The sequence below is a fragment of the Amyelois transitella genome, chromosome 24 (assembly GCF_032362555.1).
Source record: "Amyelois transitella isolate CPQ chromosome 24, ilAmyTran1.1, whole genome shotgun sequence".
In the NCBI taxonomy this organism is placed as follows: Eukaryota; Metazoa; Arthropoda; class Insecta; order Lepidoptera; family Pyralidae; genus Amyelois; species Amyelois transitella.
The window spans coordinates 4,922,283-4,937,845 of record NC_083527.1 but is presented as its reverse complement, the minus strand read 5'-3'; the positions used below and the strand labels follow the sequence as shown (position 1 = coordinate 4,937,845).

Below are 15,563 nucleotides of genomic sequence, written 5' to 3'. Positions count from 1 at the left end.
CAAATCGCCTCCGAACACTTTCCATATCGGAGAATTGGACCAAAAATGAAGGCAATCGATCTAAGTTACTCTCAATCTTTCCAGACATATCATATATACGTTGCATTTTAATGAAAAGATATTCTTTTTTTGCTAACAATGTATTTATTTTAATTTGCAAAGTTTCGCTTTCCGCCATGTTGATAACACTTGCCGGCTTGCCGGCAAATTACGTATGTACACTTAGTCCACAAAAAGCAAAAGTATGTCTCAAAATAAGATTAATCTTGGCTCGAAGAACCAGAAATGTGGGATAACAATGGACTGTATTTAATAAAGGAGATAAATTAGAGTAGGTAGGTATGTAACGTGGTTGCCCGGGTTGGACAAATCCCCAATGAAATTTGAGTACGACTCACCTTTCCTCTGCACGGCAGATTTCCCAGTTCCTCACGGAGGCCTCCGGGTAATTGAAGATATACCACACACACAACTCTGTCCAAAATCACTTAAAACAAAATTTATTAAAAGTTTCGATGGTGATTGCGAGCGCGCTTGAAGCAGACTACTCTAGCGCCACTTTTTCTCTCGGTGGCTAAAACTGGTACTTTCTACCACACATTAGTCCGGTGGCGCCCTCAACATTCAAAAAGGAAGTATCCAACCACAGATTAAATACGAAACACCTACCTACTTTTAAATTTTTTCAACTGTTAAAACCTGCCCCGTGTTCGGGGCAAATATTAACGCGTTAGAACCTACTCCGTAATATGTTAAAACCAACCCCACGGCCCCATTTTGCACAAAGTTACTGTTTTTTTTTACCGGTTATGTTCTCGATTAAAACTTTAACATTAATGAAAAATACAATAAATACGGAATTATGCAATACCAAAACAACATTTTTTTACGATACATATTTGAAGAGTAATGCAAAAAATTAAACATGTAAAAAAGTTCATTTACCTGTAAAATTAGAGGCGTCTGACACAACCTGCTCCCGTGACGCTCGGTCGGCAACTGACAGGTCGAGACACGTTGGAATTAGCGTGGTAAGTCGAATAGGTTCTATATAATTCTGCTGTTAGTTACCCCTGTTAAAACCAGCCCCAGGGTCCCCTAGGGTAAACATATGATCATCATTTGAACGGTTTTTAAAAAATGCAGTTTGGTAATTTTCTGGGGTGTCGGTTGATTCGTCTAGTCTTTTTAGTATTAAGCTCGTGTAAATTCTATAAGCCGTATTGCATATGGAAATTCTTCTGTAGTTCTTAGTGTTTTTAGGGTTTGTTGTTTTAGGCAGAGGTATCTGAACGGATTGTGTCCATGAATTTGGTAGGATGTTTTTTCTCCACGCTGTTCGGATGTGGTAAAGGATTTCCTGGTTTAGTTCTGTACTATTGGCTTTGAATAGTTTGGTCAGTTCCGGGGGCAGTTCCATTTCGCGATTTAGCGATAATTTCTTCTATAGATGGATCTGGGCCAAGTAGTTGTGTATTTTTTCTATGTTGATTCCTTCCATTTTGGCGAGTTCTTCTTCCCATTTTGAGATTGGTATGAAATATTGTTTTGCTCGCCGTCTTTGTTTTTGTTTGTGTCTTCTGTAAAAGTCATAGGTAATTTTCATTCTTGCTGAGGGGTGGGCTTTTGATAAGTCTTTAAAGAATGCTTGACACTCTTTTAAGATTTTCCTGATGTGTTGGGTCTGAAGGGTAACGGTTCTTGAGAAATTTTGCTTGTTGCAGTTTTGCTAGTGCTAGTCTGCGATTTTTTTAATGTTTCGGTTGGAATTGTAGGACTTTGGTTGCATTTTTGGATTTTCTCATTATATCTGTAATTTCTTCCCATGATAAAGGCCTTATGTTATTATTTTGTTTATAAGTATTTAATTCTTTAATTGTTGCTAGTTGATATTGTTCTTTTCGGTTACTGCTTTGTTAGTAGTTCGTAGTTGAGAGCTTTATACTTGAAGTTATTTGATATTGGATCGGGTTTAGTCACATTGTTTCTCCGAAGATGTGAATTTAATTCTTTTAGTTTTAGTTTGCCCCAGATGATTTTGTGGTCCGATAAGGGGGTGTGTTCCCCTTTTATATGATTGAAGCAGGGTGGTTTGGAGGTTTGGGTCATTATGTGGTCGATTTGGGAAATTTTGTTGCCTGAGATCCACGTGGTTTTGCAGCTTGCTCGGCCGAATGATGTGTCTAATCGGAGTTGCTCCATCGCTGCTCTTTAAGGTGCGTTCTTTTTTGGTATCTTGGTACCCTGCATGTGCGTTGAAATCCCCTTGAATTATCAGGTTGGAGTTGTTTGGTTTTACTCTTATGAGTTGTCGGAGTCGTGTGAGGTCGTAAGTTGCTGCGGATGTTGTATTCGACCAATGCGTTGTGATCACGAATAGGTTGGGCCAGGCCACAACAGTGCGTTGCGGCGTCGCATCGTAAAAACAACATCGCACAGCTATGCGATGCGATGTCGCAACGCAAAAATTTCATCGGATACGACATCGTACGTAAAGACGCTAACCAACGTTTCAGTTTCTAGTGAGACATGGATCGCACTGCGCGTGTTCTACTTCTGCTTGCGTTAAGGCGTATTAAGAAAAAGAAACAGAAAAGAAAGTACTGGGTGCACCCATTACTGACAATTATGAATAAAGATGGAAACCACTTCAAAAGGAAATATGAGGCGCTAAAAGTGGACGAGGTTAAATTTTTCGATTACTTTAGGATGAGTGTAGGAAGTTTTGAAGAGCTTCTTAGTTTGATAAAGCCTCATTTACAAAAGAAATACATATTTAGAAAACCCATCGAACCTCTGGAGATGCTGGGATTAACTATAAGGTAAGAAAAAAATAAACTATTTATACTATAATCATACTGTTTAATCATTTTCACAATTTAGTGTTATTCAAAACTCGTAATCCGATTGTGTGTCATTCGTCAAATTTGTTAGTTCCTCATCGAAATTAATTTGTTCTGGCTCATTTACATCATCATTCCTTGGCGTTTGTGGAGACGATTGCATAGGCGCCGGTGATGTTTCGCATCCGCTTTGGAAGGCACTGCGTTGAATGGATGTTTGGTAGCCACTCTGCATAGACATTTGAGCTGTTTGATAGCCAGTCTGAACAGTTGTTTGAGATGTTTGATAGTTTGCTTGGACGGATGTTTGTGAAGTTTGATAGTGGCTGGGATAGTATGATGGTTGGTGTAAATCAGTTAATATCTGTAGGACACGACTTTGGAAAATTATTGTTTGATTATCATTCAATTTTTCCAATGATGGCAAAATTCCTTTAAAAAAAGATAAATGTCTACTTTCAGGTGTTTTTAAAGCAGCTATAATATTCTTCTCAAATTCGTCTTCGTCAATTTTTCTTTTACGCGATGCAGGCTGGTAACGTGGCATGACAGGTTGCTGGCTTTGTTGGGTTGAGGTGCTTGGTCTTATTTCTTCATCGTCAAGACTTGATGTTGTTTTATTTTGAAAATTCTTTTTCAGAAATAGGAGCTGGTCGTATAGATGATATTGTTTAATTTTTTTGGCCCCAGCTCCGGATTTACATTGCTCGTTTAATTTTTTTTCGTATTTTGTAAAATTATCCTTGATTCCTCTCCATTTTTTTATGACATCGTTACCTAAAAAATATGAAGAATAATGATTTATTTTGTTTTTTTTTTTCAGGTACCTGGCGACGGGAAATACTTTTAAAGATATGCATTTCACATATTATCGTGGAAAATCTACAATAACAGAAATAGTAAAATTTGTTTGTCGTATTTTATGGAACATTCTTAAAAGGTTGGAATTACCAAAAATTACAACAGAGCTGATGGAACAAATTGCTCAAGAGTATGAAAAAAAGACCAACTTTCCTAATTGTATAGGAGCGCTAGATGGAAAACACATTCGTATATTGAGCCCGGATCACAGTGGATCCCTATTTTTCAATTATAAAAATTATAATTCCATTGTTCTATTAGCACTTGTTGATACGAATTACAAATTTATATATGTCGATATAGGTGCATATGGTAAGGAATGTGACTCCACTGTTTTTCAAAATTCAAAACTATACGACTTATTAAAAAAAGGTCAATTATCTATACCTCCGCCAAAACCGTTACCTGGCTTTCAAAAAGAAATTCCTTTTGTCTTCGTGGCGGATGAAGGATTACCACTGACAAATAATATAATGCGCCCATATTCTGGGAAGTTTTTATCGATAGAAAAACGAGTTTTTAATTATCGTTTGAGCCGAGCCAGACGATATGTTGAGAGCGCTTTTGGCATTCTCGCAAATAAATGGCGCATATTTCACCGACCCATTAATGTTTCTTACGATTTCACAATAGACATTATAAAAGCATGCTGTGTATTACACAACTTTGTATTGAATCGAGATGGCGCACAAACGTTTGAAGAAATGATTATTGACGATTCTTTGCAAATTTTACACGAAACAACACATGAAAGTAGAACGGAAGCTAACATAATCAGAAACGAATTTTGTAATTATTTTAATAGTAACATTGGAGCTCTAAGTTGGCAGTTAACGAAAATATAAATGTTTATAAGTACTTACCGATTTTTGATTTTTCAACAGTATTTAACTCCTCAAAATTTGAATATAAACTTGTACACACTTCCCTCCATGCTTCTGTTTTTAAATTTTTGTCTTTGAATTGTGATATAGTTTTGTCCCAAAGGACGGGACGTTCGTAAATTAAAGATATCAGGTGGTCGACATCGTACTCCGCCATATCGCTTAAAAAACACGTGCAGGTCGTTCAAAGTATGGACACCGACTAAACGGCAACGCGTTGTCGCATCGCAGATTTGTACGTTGCGCAGCGCATCGGATTTTCCACGATGCGTTGTGCGGCGTCGTTGATTTTTGCGATGCGACGCCGCAACGCACAGTTGTGGCCTGGTCCGTTGGTTTTGCTTCCGACGCTGATTAATGCTGCCATGTTGTTAATGTTGGATTTCGTCCAGTCAGTCGATATATTGTAGTTTTTCCTTGTCAGGATGGCTAGCCCTCGGCTACTGTTGTTGCCGCTCAGTATCCAGTTATAGTGTTTAGATTCATAGGTGCCGGTTTTTAGGTGCGTTTCTTGAAGGCAGGCTATATGGATTGCTTTGTCTTCCAGTGTTTGGTCGATGTCTAATTTCTTAGTTCGGGATGCCGCGCCTCTTACATTCCATGTTGCGATGTTGAGGTTATTATCTATCTGGTCGTGGTTTGGGCGGAAGGGCCGGGGGCGAATAAGTCTGTAGCTTGTCTCGTCTGGGATTTCCATCGGCGTACAATCGTTGGAGCTTAGTGTGTCTTGAGTTATGATTGGGCCCATTGCACCCATATGGTGTTCGAAACAATCGTAGTGGTTTTGTTTGAAGATTAAACCTATGCAACCTACAGCGTCCGTGGGGTGTTTCGGGGTGAATTCTGCTATTTCTTTTAGAAGGGTGCCGAGGAATTCTTTGACGCTGATGATGTAGTATTCGGCGGCCGCTATTAGAATGTCGGTTACGCCCCATACGCTTTCTGTGTATTGGGATTTTATGTATTTCTTGATTTGTGTTTCTAAATCTGAATTATCTGTTTGCTGGTTCAGGTTGCTTATGATTGCTTGGCGAATGTTCTTGTCATGTTGGTTTTCTTCCGTATATTTTGCATGGTCTCGACGGATCGCACGGTGATCGAATGTTGGCTGTTATTGTCGGGTTCATTGAAATTGTTGTGTCTTTAGGGTCTCCCTATTTGTTATTTATCCCTTTGACGCACAAAACTTGTACGCGAATATTTTTATGGGTATTAATGTTTTAAATTATTTATTTTGTGGTACTAAGAGGATGTGTAACATAAAAAATAAAAATATACTAGTACTTTTTTTGGAATTTTTTGGGACAATATTGTCCCAATATGCGATAAAGGTCGACATCTGTTAGGTTCTAGCGTTTTTACAATACAGGTAATGTATATATATTTTGTCAATAAAACAGCATATAATTTTGAAATAATATTAATTTATTTATGTATCAAGCATGAAAATCAGCAAAACAGTTCCTTGTTGCTGTAAAACATAAATTGACCTTACACAAATCACATACATTGTGTGTACGATTTTCAGTGCCAGTTTTTGCGCATTGCACACATCTTTTCCGTGATCCTTTTATCATCACGTGTGATGGTAAGGAATGTTTATTGCACATATTTTGTACACGTTTTTTCGTCATAGAGGTCGAGGGTAGGGCATTTTTTCTTATGCTGAAATTACCGATCATTGCTCGAGCTATTACTTGCCGGAATTCGAGCGATGTAAGAAAATGACCATCAATACGATGATGGGCGTGTATTTCTTCGTATACGATGTATGCATTATTTACTGCAATGTCTAATAAATCAAAAAACAGTCGAAGGTAATACTTTATTTTCGACTCGACTCCACCCATGTACTTGTTATAATGACAAACTATGTTGGGACATGTAATTTCTAATTTATCCGAGGAAGCGACTTGTTTCCTTTTTACTTTTTGAGTTGGAATTGGTGATAAAAATTGATGAGGAGATGTACAGCTTTATTATCCATCCATTTTATAAAAGAAATACCTTAGAAAATAGTCGCATAAATATCACCTCTCTTCTTATCTTTATCTAGTGGCAAGTTGTTTGGGGTATTCTTTCGCAGTGTACGAACTGTACCACAAGACTACAAGTTTTGCTTAGCTAATTTATATTGCAGCATAGGCGAGTTGAAAAAATTTATCAATGTAAATTTCACATCCAAGCCCTACCAAAGGTTCTGTTAGGTCAAGCACTACGGATTCACCCAATCCTATTTCTGGCCCTGATGTCTTTTTTCCAGTATATATGTCAAACTGAAATAAATATCCGGGTTTTGAGTCAGCGCGACACCACATTTTGAACCCTCGTTATACTGGTTTATTTTGCATGTACTGTTTCATAATATTGTGTCCTTTAAACTTTACCATATGTTCATCTACTGACTGAGTTGTTGTATTATTCATAACTGATTGAAAACTTTTGTTGAAATGATTCATAACTAAACGAATTTTGTATGCTCTATCGAAATCTGTCGATGTAGATGGTGGCTGCGCCTCATTGTTGGCAAAATGCAAATTTCGCCTTAGCTCCTCAAATCTCGATAAAGGCATAACTTTAGCTATAAAAGGCACACCCATGTCGGGTTCTGTGGACCAATAGCTTCGCAAAGAAGGCAACACATGATAACCCATGACATAATTCATTCCAATAAATGCGGTAATTTCTTGGACGTCAGTTGTAAATACAGACCCCTTTTGGTTGGCATAGCGTAGAGATTCGGGAATTATTATTTCTTCAATTAATTCATTCATATTGGTGACAGACTGAAATATTTCTAAAGTCGTGATATAGCGGGGCGAGATTGAGAAGTAAAAGCCAACTACGAGATAACAACTTTACTTCGGTAACTTATAAAAAGAAATACAAAACTCGCTCGCTAATAAGAAGTGCATACCGCACCGGTCCGCGCGTTGTTTAAAGACTGACTTGTTCAATGAGGCGCACGGGCGGTCCTCGACGCGGGCGCTGGGGACGGCGTGGTATGGACGAGGGGGGCGGAGGGTGACGCGATGTCTCCCCGGAAGGGCCTACAATGTTGCCCGCTATATCCTCCCCATCCAAGTTACATGGTCGACCCGACTGTGACTTGGCTTGTCTGCCGCGATGGCGCTGATGCGCAATAACAGGAGATTTACCCACGTAACGCGTTAAGGCGCTGGCATGGTATTTTCCCTTTACAATGTTGTTACTATCAACGACGAGATAAGAAGTAGGACTACAAACTTTTGATATGCGATAAGGTCCCTCTCTCTTAGAAGCAAATTTGCTCGTGATGCCAAGCTGTGCATTACTCGGCATATGGACCTCCACCAGGACCATGTCTCCCTCATTAAACGGAGCAACCTGCCTCCGTCGTTTATCGGCGACAGCCTTCCTTATGTCCTGTTGCGACTCAATACGTCTCCTGACATCCACAAGAATTCGAGCAAAATCTCTCAAATATGGTGATATCTGAGGCACAAAATTTTGCTGCTCCACAATGGTTCTGAAGTCTGTATGGACTGCAAGGGGCGTACGCAACTCACGTGCGAAAGTTATAAATGCGGCCGTATGGCCGGTTCCTTCGTTATAAGAGCTATTTAAAGAGAAACGTACCGCTGGCAACAAGTCATCTATGACAGGAAGTGGAAACTTATCAGTACTGATGACGCTGTTTAATTTCCGGTAGTCGACACAGAAGCGGACCTCTCCATTCTTCTTGGGTTGATACCCAGCTGACTGAGCAGCTGAGGCATCTTCGATGATGTCATCTTCTAACATCTTCTCTAATTTCGCTCTGATCACTTATTTTTCGCTGGAGATACGCGATAAGGAGAACTCGCAATAGGCCTGGCGTCTCCGGTATCAATCTGGTGAACAGCAAACTGAGTGGGTCATCCCCCTGGAGTGAAAATGTCCTCATTGACATTCAGAAGGTTGGACAGCTGCTGTCGTTCGTCCTTACCTAAGTGGAATCCTTCATCCTCGCGAAGACCCACAGACGAGCAATGCAAAGGTTTGTATGACCTACCACAATTAGGTTCAAAGACGATGGGCTGAGGGACCCTATCGTGGTTCATAAACCATATACCGCGAGAAAAATCTAATACCATGCCAGCGTCCTGAATAAAATTCATTCCCAACAAACTTTCAGTAGCATTGGGCAACATTGTAGGCCCTTCTTTGTTGATGAATATTGATCTTACCAAATTCATAATCAGTTTCGGAAAATGTGTATGGCTGATATGTATTCTTCTTCCACTTGAAAATTGGAACTGATATGGATTTTTGTGACGATGTTTCGGAACGCGCCGACGAAGTGATGGTTTCGGGTTCTGGATCCGAAGACGTTATTTCAGGGGGCTCAATTATTACTTCCGTGACACCAGCTTGCATATCCTGTAGTAGGAATGACTGGTCCTCTTCATCCAACAACAGCGCATCTTCATCATCACTGTTGTCGGCCATCAAATATTCTTCCACTTCAGTGACCGTGAACCGAAAAAATCTTGTTCCTCTACGAGCCTAAATAACAATAAACAGCTTATAAATTTAATATGAATGTGCAAAACAAAGGCTAAAATATAGTATTCATTTATACTTGGGACCCGACCTTTTACGCATATTGGGACACCTAAGTCCCACACAAAAAAATCAGTATTTTACATATACAAATGTAATTAATTAAATTTTTTATATATACAAATATAAACTGTACTTACCATTCTAATGAATAATCACGTAAAACAATGTTGAAAACAATATATTTGTATTTTAAATCACCAGCGAAAATTTTTTTACGGAGCGCGCCAAAACTATCATAAACAATGTAGAATTTCTCGTATTTTTTTCTCACGCAGTGGTACCAACCACACGTAAAAACAAAATTTCGTTCAGAAATAAAATGGCTATTCATTAAAAACAGTCATCTGTATTGGAAAAAAAACAAATTTAATTTTGGGGACACCCATGTCCCATTTACGTCAAAGGGTTATTTTTATTTTTGTTTATTGCACAATGCTTGCATATGTTCGGCTTTGACTTTCGAGAAAGTTTTGTACGAGGATTATTTTATTGTTTTGCACTGTCATTAACACCGATGGTTTTATTTATTTATTATGGATGTCCGTGTTTGGGTCGTTTCTCTCTTTTTTTTTAGTTTTTGTGTGTTCTAAAGATGAAATAATTGTTACATGGGCAAGATTTATTACGTCTGGTGATTTAAGTTCCTTGATTTCGTTAACATATATGAATTATTTACATTAGCTGGTTCTGATGGTTTAGAGGGTATATTAATTGGCTTTAAGGGGTTTGATTTTATTTTTTAATTATTGCGGGAGCTACGATACTGTGGTGTTGGTGATCATTCAAGAAGACCCACGTGGATTTAATGATGTTTATTCATTGTTATAGTAAAAATGTGGTTGGGGTTGTTATTGGATTGATATCGATGTGTTTAAATATTTGAGGTTTCTTATGCCATTGTGGTATTGTTTACTAGATTTGTGTCATTTGACTTTTACACAGAATTGGGCATGCCATAGATTGTTGACAAATTGTGAGCAGAATATATAAAAATAATTTCGCGACTAAACTTGTTGTATGAGGCTCGGCCCGGGTGACGTTACGGCGGTGCGAGTGGGCAACAGATGTGATCGGATCTATCGTGTTCGGCACGACCGTCTTCGACCGCTGTGCAAACGAGACTGCCTTTTCTTGTAGGAACAGATATCACAATTTTTTCTTTTCCTCGGATTTGAGGCCTGAACCATTTGAAGTTAATTACTAGATGATGCATGATCTTCACCTTGATCTTCATTAATCTTCCCTCCTAATACAGATTCTGTCCTTGTTCTTTACGTGCCTTGTCATTGTAGGAATTTCTAATCAAATTTTTAGCCAGGGCTCCTCATCGCAAGAAGATAGCAGATATACCATTTTTGATGGTTTTGGTTTGTATGAATGAAGTGTGAGACCCGTCGTAGCAAAACATTGACGTATTCACATTTAGGTATCTATTGTTTTTCATTTTATCTGAAATTTCTCTTTTATTGCCTCGCAATGTACCAACAAGTGTCAATTTATAAGGTTGTTGCAGAAACTGTTTTGCTAAAGGTATTGACGTAAACCAATTATTCATTGTTACGTTTCTATTTGTACCATGTATGCTTCCAACCAACAAGTGTCAATTTATAAGGTTATTGCAGAAACTGTTTTGCTAAAGGTATTGACGTAAACCAATTATTCATTGTTACGTTTCTATTTGTACTATGTATGCTTCCAATAATCTCCTTTACAAAGTATTCCCCTAAAGGCACATCTCCTATATCGGTACCTTTTCCAAGATATGGCGTACTATCTATCATATACTTTGTGCCGCTATCACACATCATTTCCAACTTAATTCCATATTTCGCAGGTTTATTCGGAATATACATTCTATCACGAATTCAAGAAATGAGCCAGTTGGAGACGTAAAAAATTATCCGTCGTTACATTCAGTCCTGAATTTTGATATTTAGCCACAAGATCTAATACAGTGCATTCTCAAACATTTGTTTGACGATTGCCATCACTGGATTTTTCTGTATATATTTGTCCATTGAGGGGATAGGAATTATTTGCATCACAAGGCCAAAATATTTGTATGCCATACTTTTCAGGTTTCGATTCTGCGTCTGTTTTGTAACGAAGCCTTTGGAAATGCTTGAATGGTCGACAACGCTACGTGTTCCTTGCTGGTTAAAGGTACAGCATATACTGAGGACGATAAATCAGGTGGCATGGCCATTGTTACATCAGTCAGTCATTGATTCCGACAATAAGTCGTCAATCTCTTGTGATAAGTTGCTAGGTGACGCTACTCGAGATTCATTAGAAGTAGGGACTGTGAGACGTAGTAAAGGCGACTCTTGCTCAAGCTCTTTGGCATTTTGCGTATCTGAACACCCACCTCTGCTTTCTCTGAAGCATCTGTGACTGGAATCATGTCTGTAACAGAGGCTGCCGCAAAATCTTCATCAGAGAAAATATCTCCTACTGGCCAAACTCCAGACACTTTGAAACCCGAGACAGCGTTACTGAGCGATGCTGCCTTTTGAAATGCTTCGTTCACTAAATGAGCTATTTCAGTTTGTCCAATCACACGACCTGGGTGATGGCTTAGCCATTTACCACATTCGTAGGCGAATTTGACTTTCAAAAGTCCAAAGAAGCCACGATGCATCTTATGAGACCTGTGCGGAGGAAGCGTCAACATGTGAATGCCATTCTCACGACTGAAATTAACTGCAGCTAAGGAGATGTGACTAGAGTGGTTGTCCAAAATAAGCAAAACTGGATTGTCCTTAGTTGGTTGAACATTATCTTTAAAATGAATGAGGTAGTCTATAAACAGATCGGTATTAATAAACCCAGATTCAGAAACAATTCCAATACTTTTCTCAGCTGCATTATTTAATAAATAGGGTAACCTATCACAAACTAGATTTGTTTTTCTTCGATTTTTATTTGTTCGAAAACGGTACAACGAAGTTTTAAATGCCAAATGGGTTCTTTACCATATTTTCTGTTTATATAAATCCAATAAATATATTTTTCGTCTTCAAAAAAAAACTATCTACCGAAAATCAAAGTATGTAATTTTTATTTGAAAATTTATTTGGTAACAAGAATTTTATTTTCTAGAAGTATTAATGATAGAAATAACTTCTTCCAAATTATTATTCACACAGATTTTCAATAACTTCTATTTTATTAACAGTAATTTCGTACATGCAGGATTAATATATTATAATAAATGACACTTATTTAAGTAACAATAATATAAGTAACAATAACTTTATTTTCTAGAAGTGTTAACAATAGAGGTAACTTCTTCTAAATTATTATTTATACAGATTTTAAATAACTTCAATTTAATTAACAGTAATTGTGTAAATGCAGAATTAATATATAACAATATTCAAATTATTTTTGAAATTTCTTTCAAGTATTTTATTTCATTAAGATTTTCTTTAATTTCTATTATTTTTTTCAATTTTTCATCTTTAATGATATACTTTCTTCTTTTTTTTTCAGGCGGTGATCCGCATAACATCTTTTCTATCTCTGATTCCTTTATTATTGTCTCTTTTATAAGTTCTTTTATAAGGTGATAAAATCCGGGAGATTTTTTATCTATTATTTGGTTAATGTGATGATGCCAAGCTTCCGCTGAATTTTGAGTTCGTGGCAATTTTAATGTATTTATCAACTCGCAGCTCCAAAATTCCGGAATATATCTTGCGGGGGCACTGCAAGTGCCACTAACATAATTTTCTTCAAACCAATGGGCTAAAGAAATAATATCATCGTCGTCTGAAAAAAAAAAACAATAGTAAAAATTAAAACTTGCCATGTTATATGTATAGCAAAGTATAAAAATGAGACGTAAAAAATGTAGTTATATATTTACCTTTATAACTGACGAGTAATTTATTAAAATATATAGGAATCTCGTTCGGAGGCAAAAAACTCAGTGCCAAAAGACATTTTACATCTGTTTTAAACTTTATATCACTTGCATATCTTTGTGTTAAACCCCTTTGTTGAACTTGCCGATATAATATTTGCCCGAGATGAAAGTGGCAGCCATGTAGTATCACATTCTCAAAATTAGATTTTAAACTTTGGATTGCCGCCTTTTCGAAGTCCAAAATACATATTTTTGGATGAAATTCTAAATCATTTTCCACTCCGTATTCTTGTAATAATTCAAATATCATGTCGTATGTTTTCTTATCTTTGTTTGTGCATAAACAATACAGTAAAGGGAACGTTTTTGTTTTATTTCCTGTTACTGATAAATTACCATGTATGGTGTATAATTGTTGAAATATGTGTGGCACAATCTTAAATGTACCATCAAGGACCCAAAAATCTGCTTGTTGCAATAATTGCATCATGTTTTTCGTTGACAGTAACAAAATTCGCTTATTATTATTGTAAATCCGATCTTTGATGACAAAACATTGACCATTTATTTGCATTTCACTTTCATCTATTTCAAATAAAATATCAGTGTATTATATTATTATAAAATCTATTACGGCGGTTTTTTCGTTCGTTGTTTTTTTATCTGAGCGCATATATGAAATATGAGATTTTTTATGAGTGCTTTCCAATACTATTACTACTATACTCCTGCGTAGTATCTTTTATAATCGTGCTGTTAGTGTTTTTACAAGCAGGCCCTTTTGCAGAATTTAGTATTTTTTGCATGCTGCTAATTGTGGACAAACTAAATTCTTCTACATCATCCTCTTCGAAATTAGCATCGTCATTGAATAAATAAGAAAATATCTGAAAAGGCGTTTGCAACTGTAGTATTTCAGTTGGTAACGTGGAAGATCCCCGGAATTTAATTTGCTCTTCATTCAGCTCTAAGTTTTTTGTTTTCCATATGATATTTGCCTTTTGAATATTTGTATTTCGTTGGGTAGTTTTATAACTGTTACTAGGAACTGAATCAACAGTCGTGGGTGTCTCACATGGGTTAGCAATGGTATGAGTCTCAAAATACTGTGGTAAGATGTCAGGATCTACTGGGTTTGGTATATCAGGTTCATCATCCGAGTCTTGACGTGCATTTTCATTCACATCCAATATGTATGATGGATCGGCTACATCATCATCGTCAGAGAAATCCAAGTCATCCTCACTATTTTGCCAAATCTCTAAAAGCTTTTCCAGTTCTTCATTCGACAAATGTCGTGAAATGGTCTGGAACCCAAATTTAGCCTGAAATAAAATTATTCATACATAAGAAAAAAACATATGGAATGTACCATTCTAGCGCAATGATGCATTACTGCATCAAAAGAAAACGCGGTCCTATCTCTGTAAGTACAATATAAAACAAATATTGTATGTAATTACTGAAATTCAATAACTTACCGATATTCACAGTAACAACACGACGATATTTTCAGTATTTTTACTAAAAAAACACAATTTAAATCCCGTGCGAGCTATTGAAACCGGTTTCGACGAGTTCGTCGGTTCAAATGAGTCCAAAATAAAAACATCGCCATCTAGTGTGAATCTGAGTTACTAATTCGAAAGACCGCTTCGATGCAGATTTGTAACACTGCGTTATTATGTGTTTTATATGATTTCTCTATCAACTTTAGGACTTTGAATGGTATGATGCAGAAACATTTTTTTTTATAAAAAAAACTTACTGATGTAAATATACATTAGTATGCATTACAGTTAGTATTAATAATCTAGCTTATAGACTATTTCTATTTTACGACTGTCTTCGAATAAGGCTTACTGAAGTGAATGAAAATCTTTGAAACAGTTATTTCTCTGATTAGATTTAGACACAACGGTACATTACATTTGGTACACGACCATTGTGTGGTGCCCTTACAATTGGGCATCTTGCACCGTAATCGTTTGGCGAATACACATACAGGTCAATGTTCAAACCCATCTACGCGCACATCTTTTGACGGAAGCGGATGTTGCGGACCTTTTGGCTTTTTTTATTTGTAGCTCGCGTTCTAGAAAGGAAGTACTGGGTCGTTCTCTTTTACTTCCACCAGACATACCTATTTTGCACAGTGTGTCAGCCAAACAAGTGCGAAACTTCCCAAGGTTAGGCAGTTGCTTTTTTGACACACTTTTAGTAATCAGATTGGTTTTCAGAAGGACCCATGAGTTTATTGTCGTGAGGTCCTGGCGACTGTCCTGACCGTACTGGCGCAAATGTGTCGCCTTTAAAAAATATTTTTTTTGAGAAAAGCGAATTATCTGTTTTGGACACCTTAAGATTAATAATGCACTTTTATAGAAAAGATAAGGTAACGCAGGCGGAGGTGTATGAAGTGGCCGAAGCCCACGACCGTGAAATGTTGGGGGGTTCGGATGACGTCGTAGAAGTTGACGAAACGCACTTATATATAAATAAGTACCATAGGGGTCG

The 15,563-nt window shown here is 37.2% G+C and overlaps 3 protein-coding genes across 3 annotated transcripts; 1 reads left to right on the top strand and 2 right to left on the bottom strand.

Moving 5' to 3' along the window:
- Positions 1 to 2,529: 2,529 nt before the first annotated feature.
- On the top strand, positions 2,530 to 4,562 carry LOC132903321 (uncharacterized). The gene is made up of 2 exons (XM_060951357.1): positions 2,530 to 2,822; positions 3,667 to 4,562. The coding sequence occupies exons 1-2, from the start codon at positions 2,530 to 2,532 to the stop codon at positions 4,547 to 4,549; spliced, it is 1,176 nt and encodes a 391-aa protein (XP_060807340.1). The 3' UTR covers positions 4,550 to 4,562.
- On the bottom strand, positions 2,821 to 4,924 carry LOC106142387 (uncharacterized). The gene is made up of 2 exons (XM_013344129.2): positions 4,568 to 4,924; positions 2,821 to 3,620 (listed from the first exon to the last, which is right to left on the bottom strand). The coding sequence occupies exons 1-2, from the start codon at positions 4,743 to 4,745 to the stop codon at positions 2,890 to 2,892; spliced, it is 909 nt and encodes a 302-aa protein (XP_013199583.1). The 5' UTR covers positions 4,746 to 4,924; the 3' UTR covers positions 2,821 to 2,889.
- A 7,406-nt stretch (positions 4,925 to 12,330) lies between these two features.
- On the bottom strand, positions 12,331 to 13,644 carry LOC132903322 (uncharacterized). Its single transcript, XM_060951358.1, has 2 exons — positions 13,047 to 13,644; positions 12,331 to 12,949 (listed from the first exon to the last, which is right to left on the bottom strand). The coding sequence occupies exons 1-2, from the start codon at positions 13,618 to 13,620 to the stop codon at positions 12,555 to 12,557; spliced, it is 969 nt and encodes a 322-aa protein (XP_060807341.1). The 5' UTR covers positions 13,621 to 13,644; the 3' UTR covers positions 12,331 to 12,554.
- Positions 13,645 to 15,563: the final 1,919 nt, after the last annotated feature.

What these genes read in the sequence shown, in the direction of transcription:
- LOC132903321 (XM_060951357.1), top strand. Translation starts at nt 2,530, where the DNA reads ATGGATCGCACTGCGCGTGTTCTACTTCTGCTTGCGTTAAGGCGTATT. An exon ending in ATGCTGGGATTAACTATAAG is followed by an intron (nt 2,823 to 3,666) that starts GTAAGAAAAAAA and finishes TTTTTTTTTCAG; the next exon opens with GTACCTGGCGACGGGAAATA.
- LOC106142387 (XM_013344129.2), bottom strand. Translation starts at nt 4,745, where the DNA reads ATGGCGGAGTACGATGTCGACCACCTGATATCTTTAATTTACGAACGT. An exon ending in TGTTGAAAAATCAAAAATCG is followed by an intron (nt 3,621 to 4,567) that starts GTAAGTACTTAT and finishes CATATTTTTTAG; the next exon opens with GTAACGATGTCATAAAAAAA.
- LOC132903322 (XM_060951358.1), bottom strand. Translation starts at nt 13,620, where the DNA reads ATGCAAATAAATGGTCAATGTTTTGTCATCAAAGATCGGATTTACAAT. An exon ending in ATTACTCGTCAGTTATAAAG is followed by an intron (nt 12,950 to 13,046) that starts GTAAATATATAA and finishes TTTTTTTTTCAG; the next exon opens with ACGACGATGATATTATTTCT.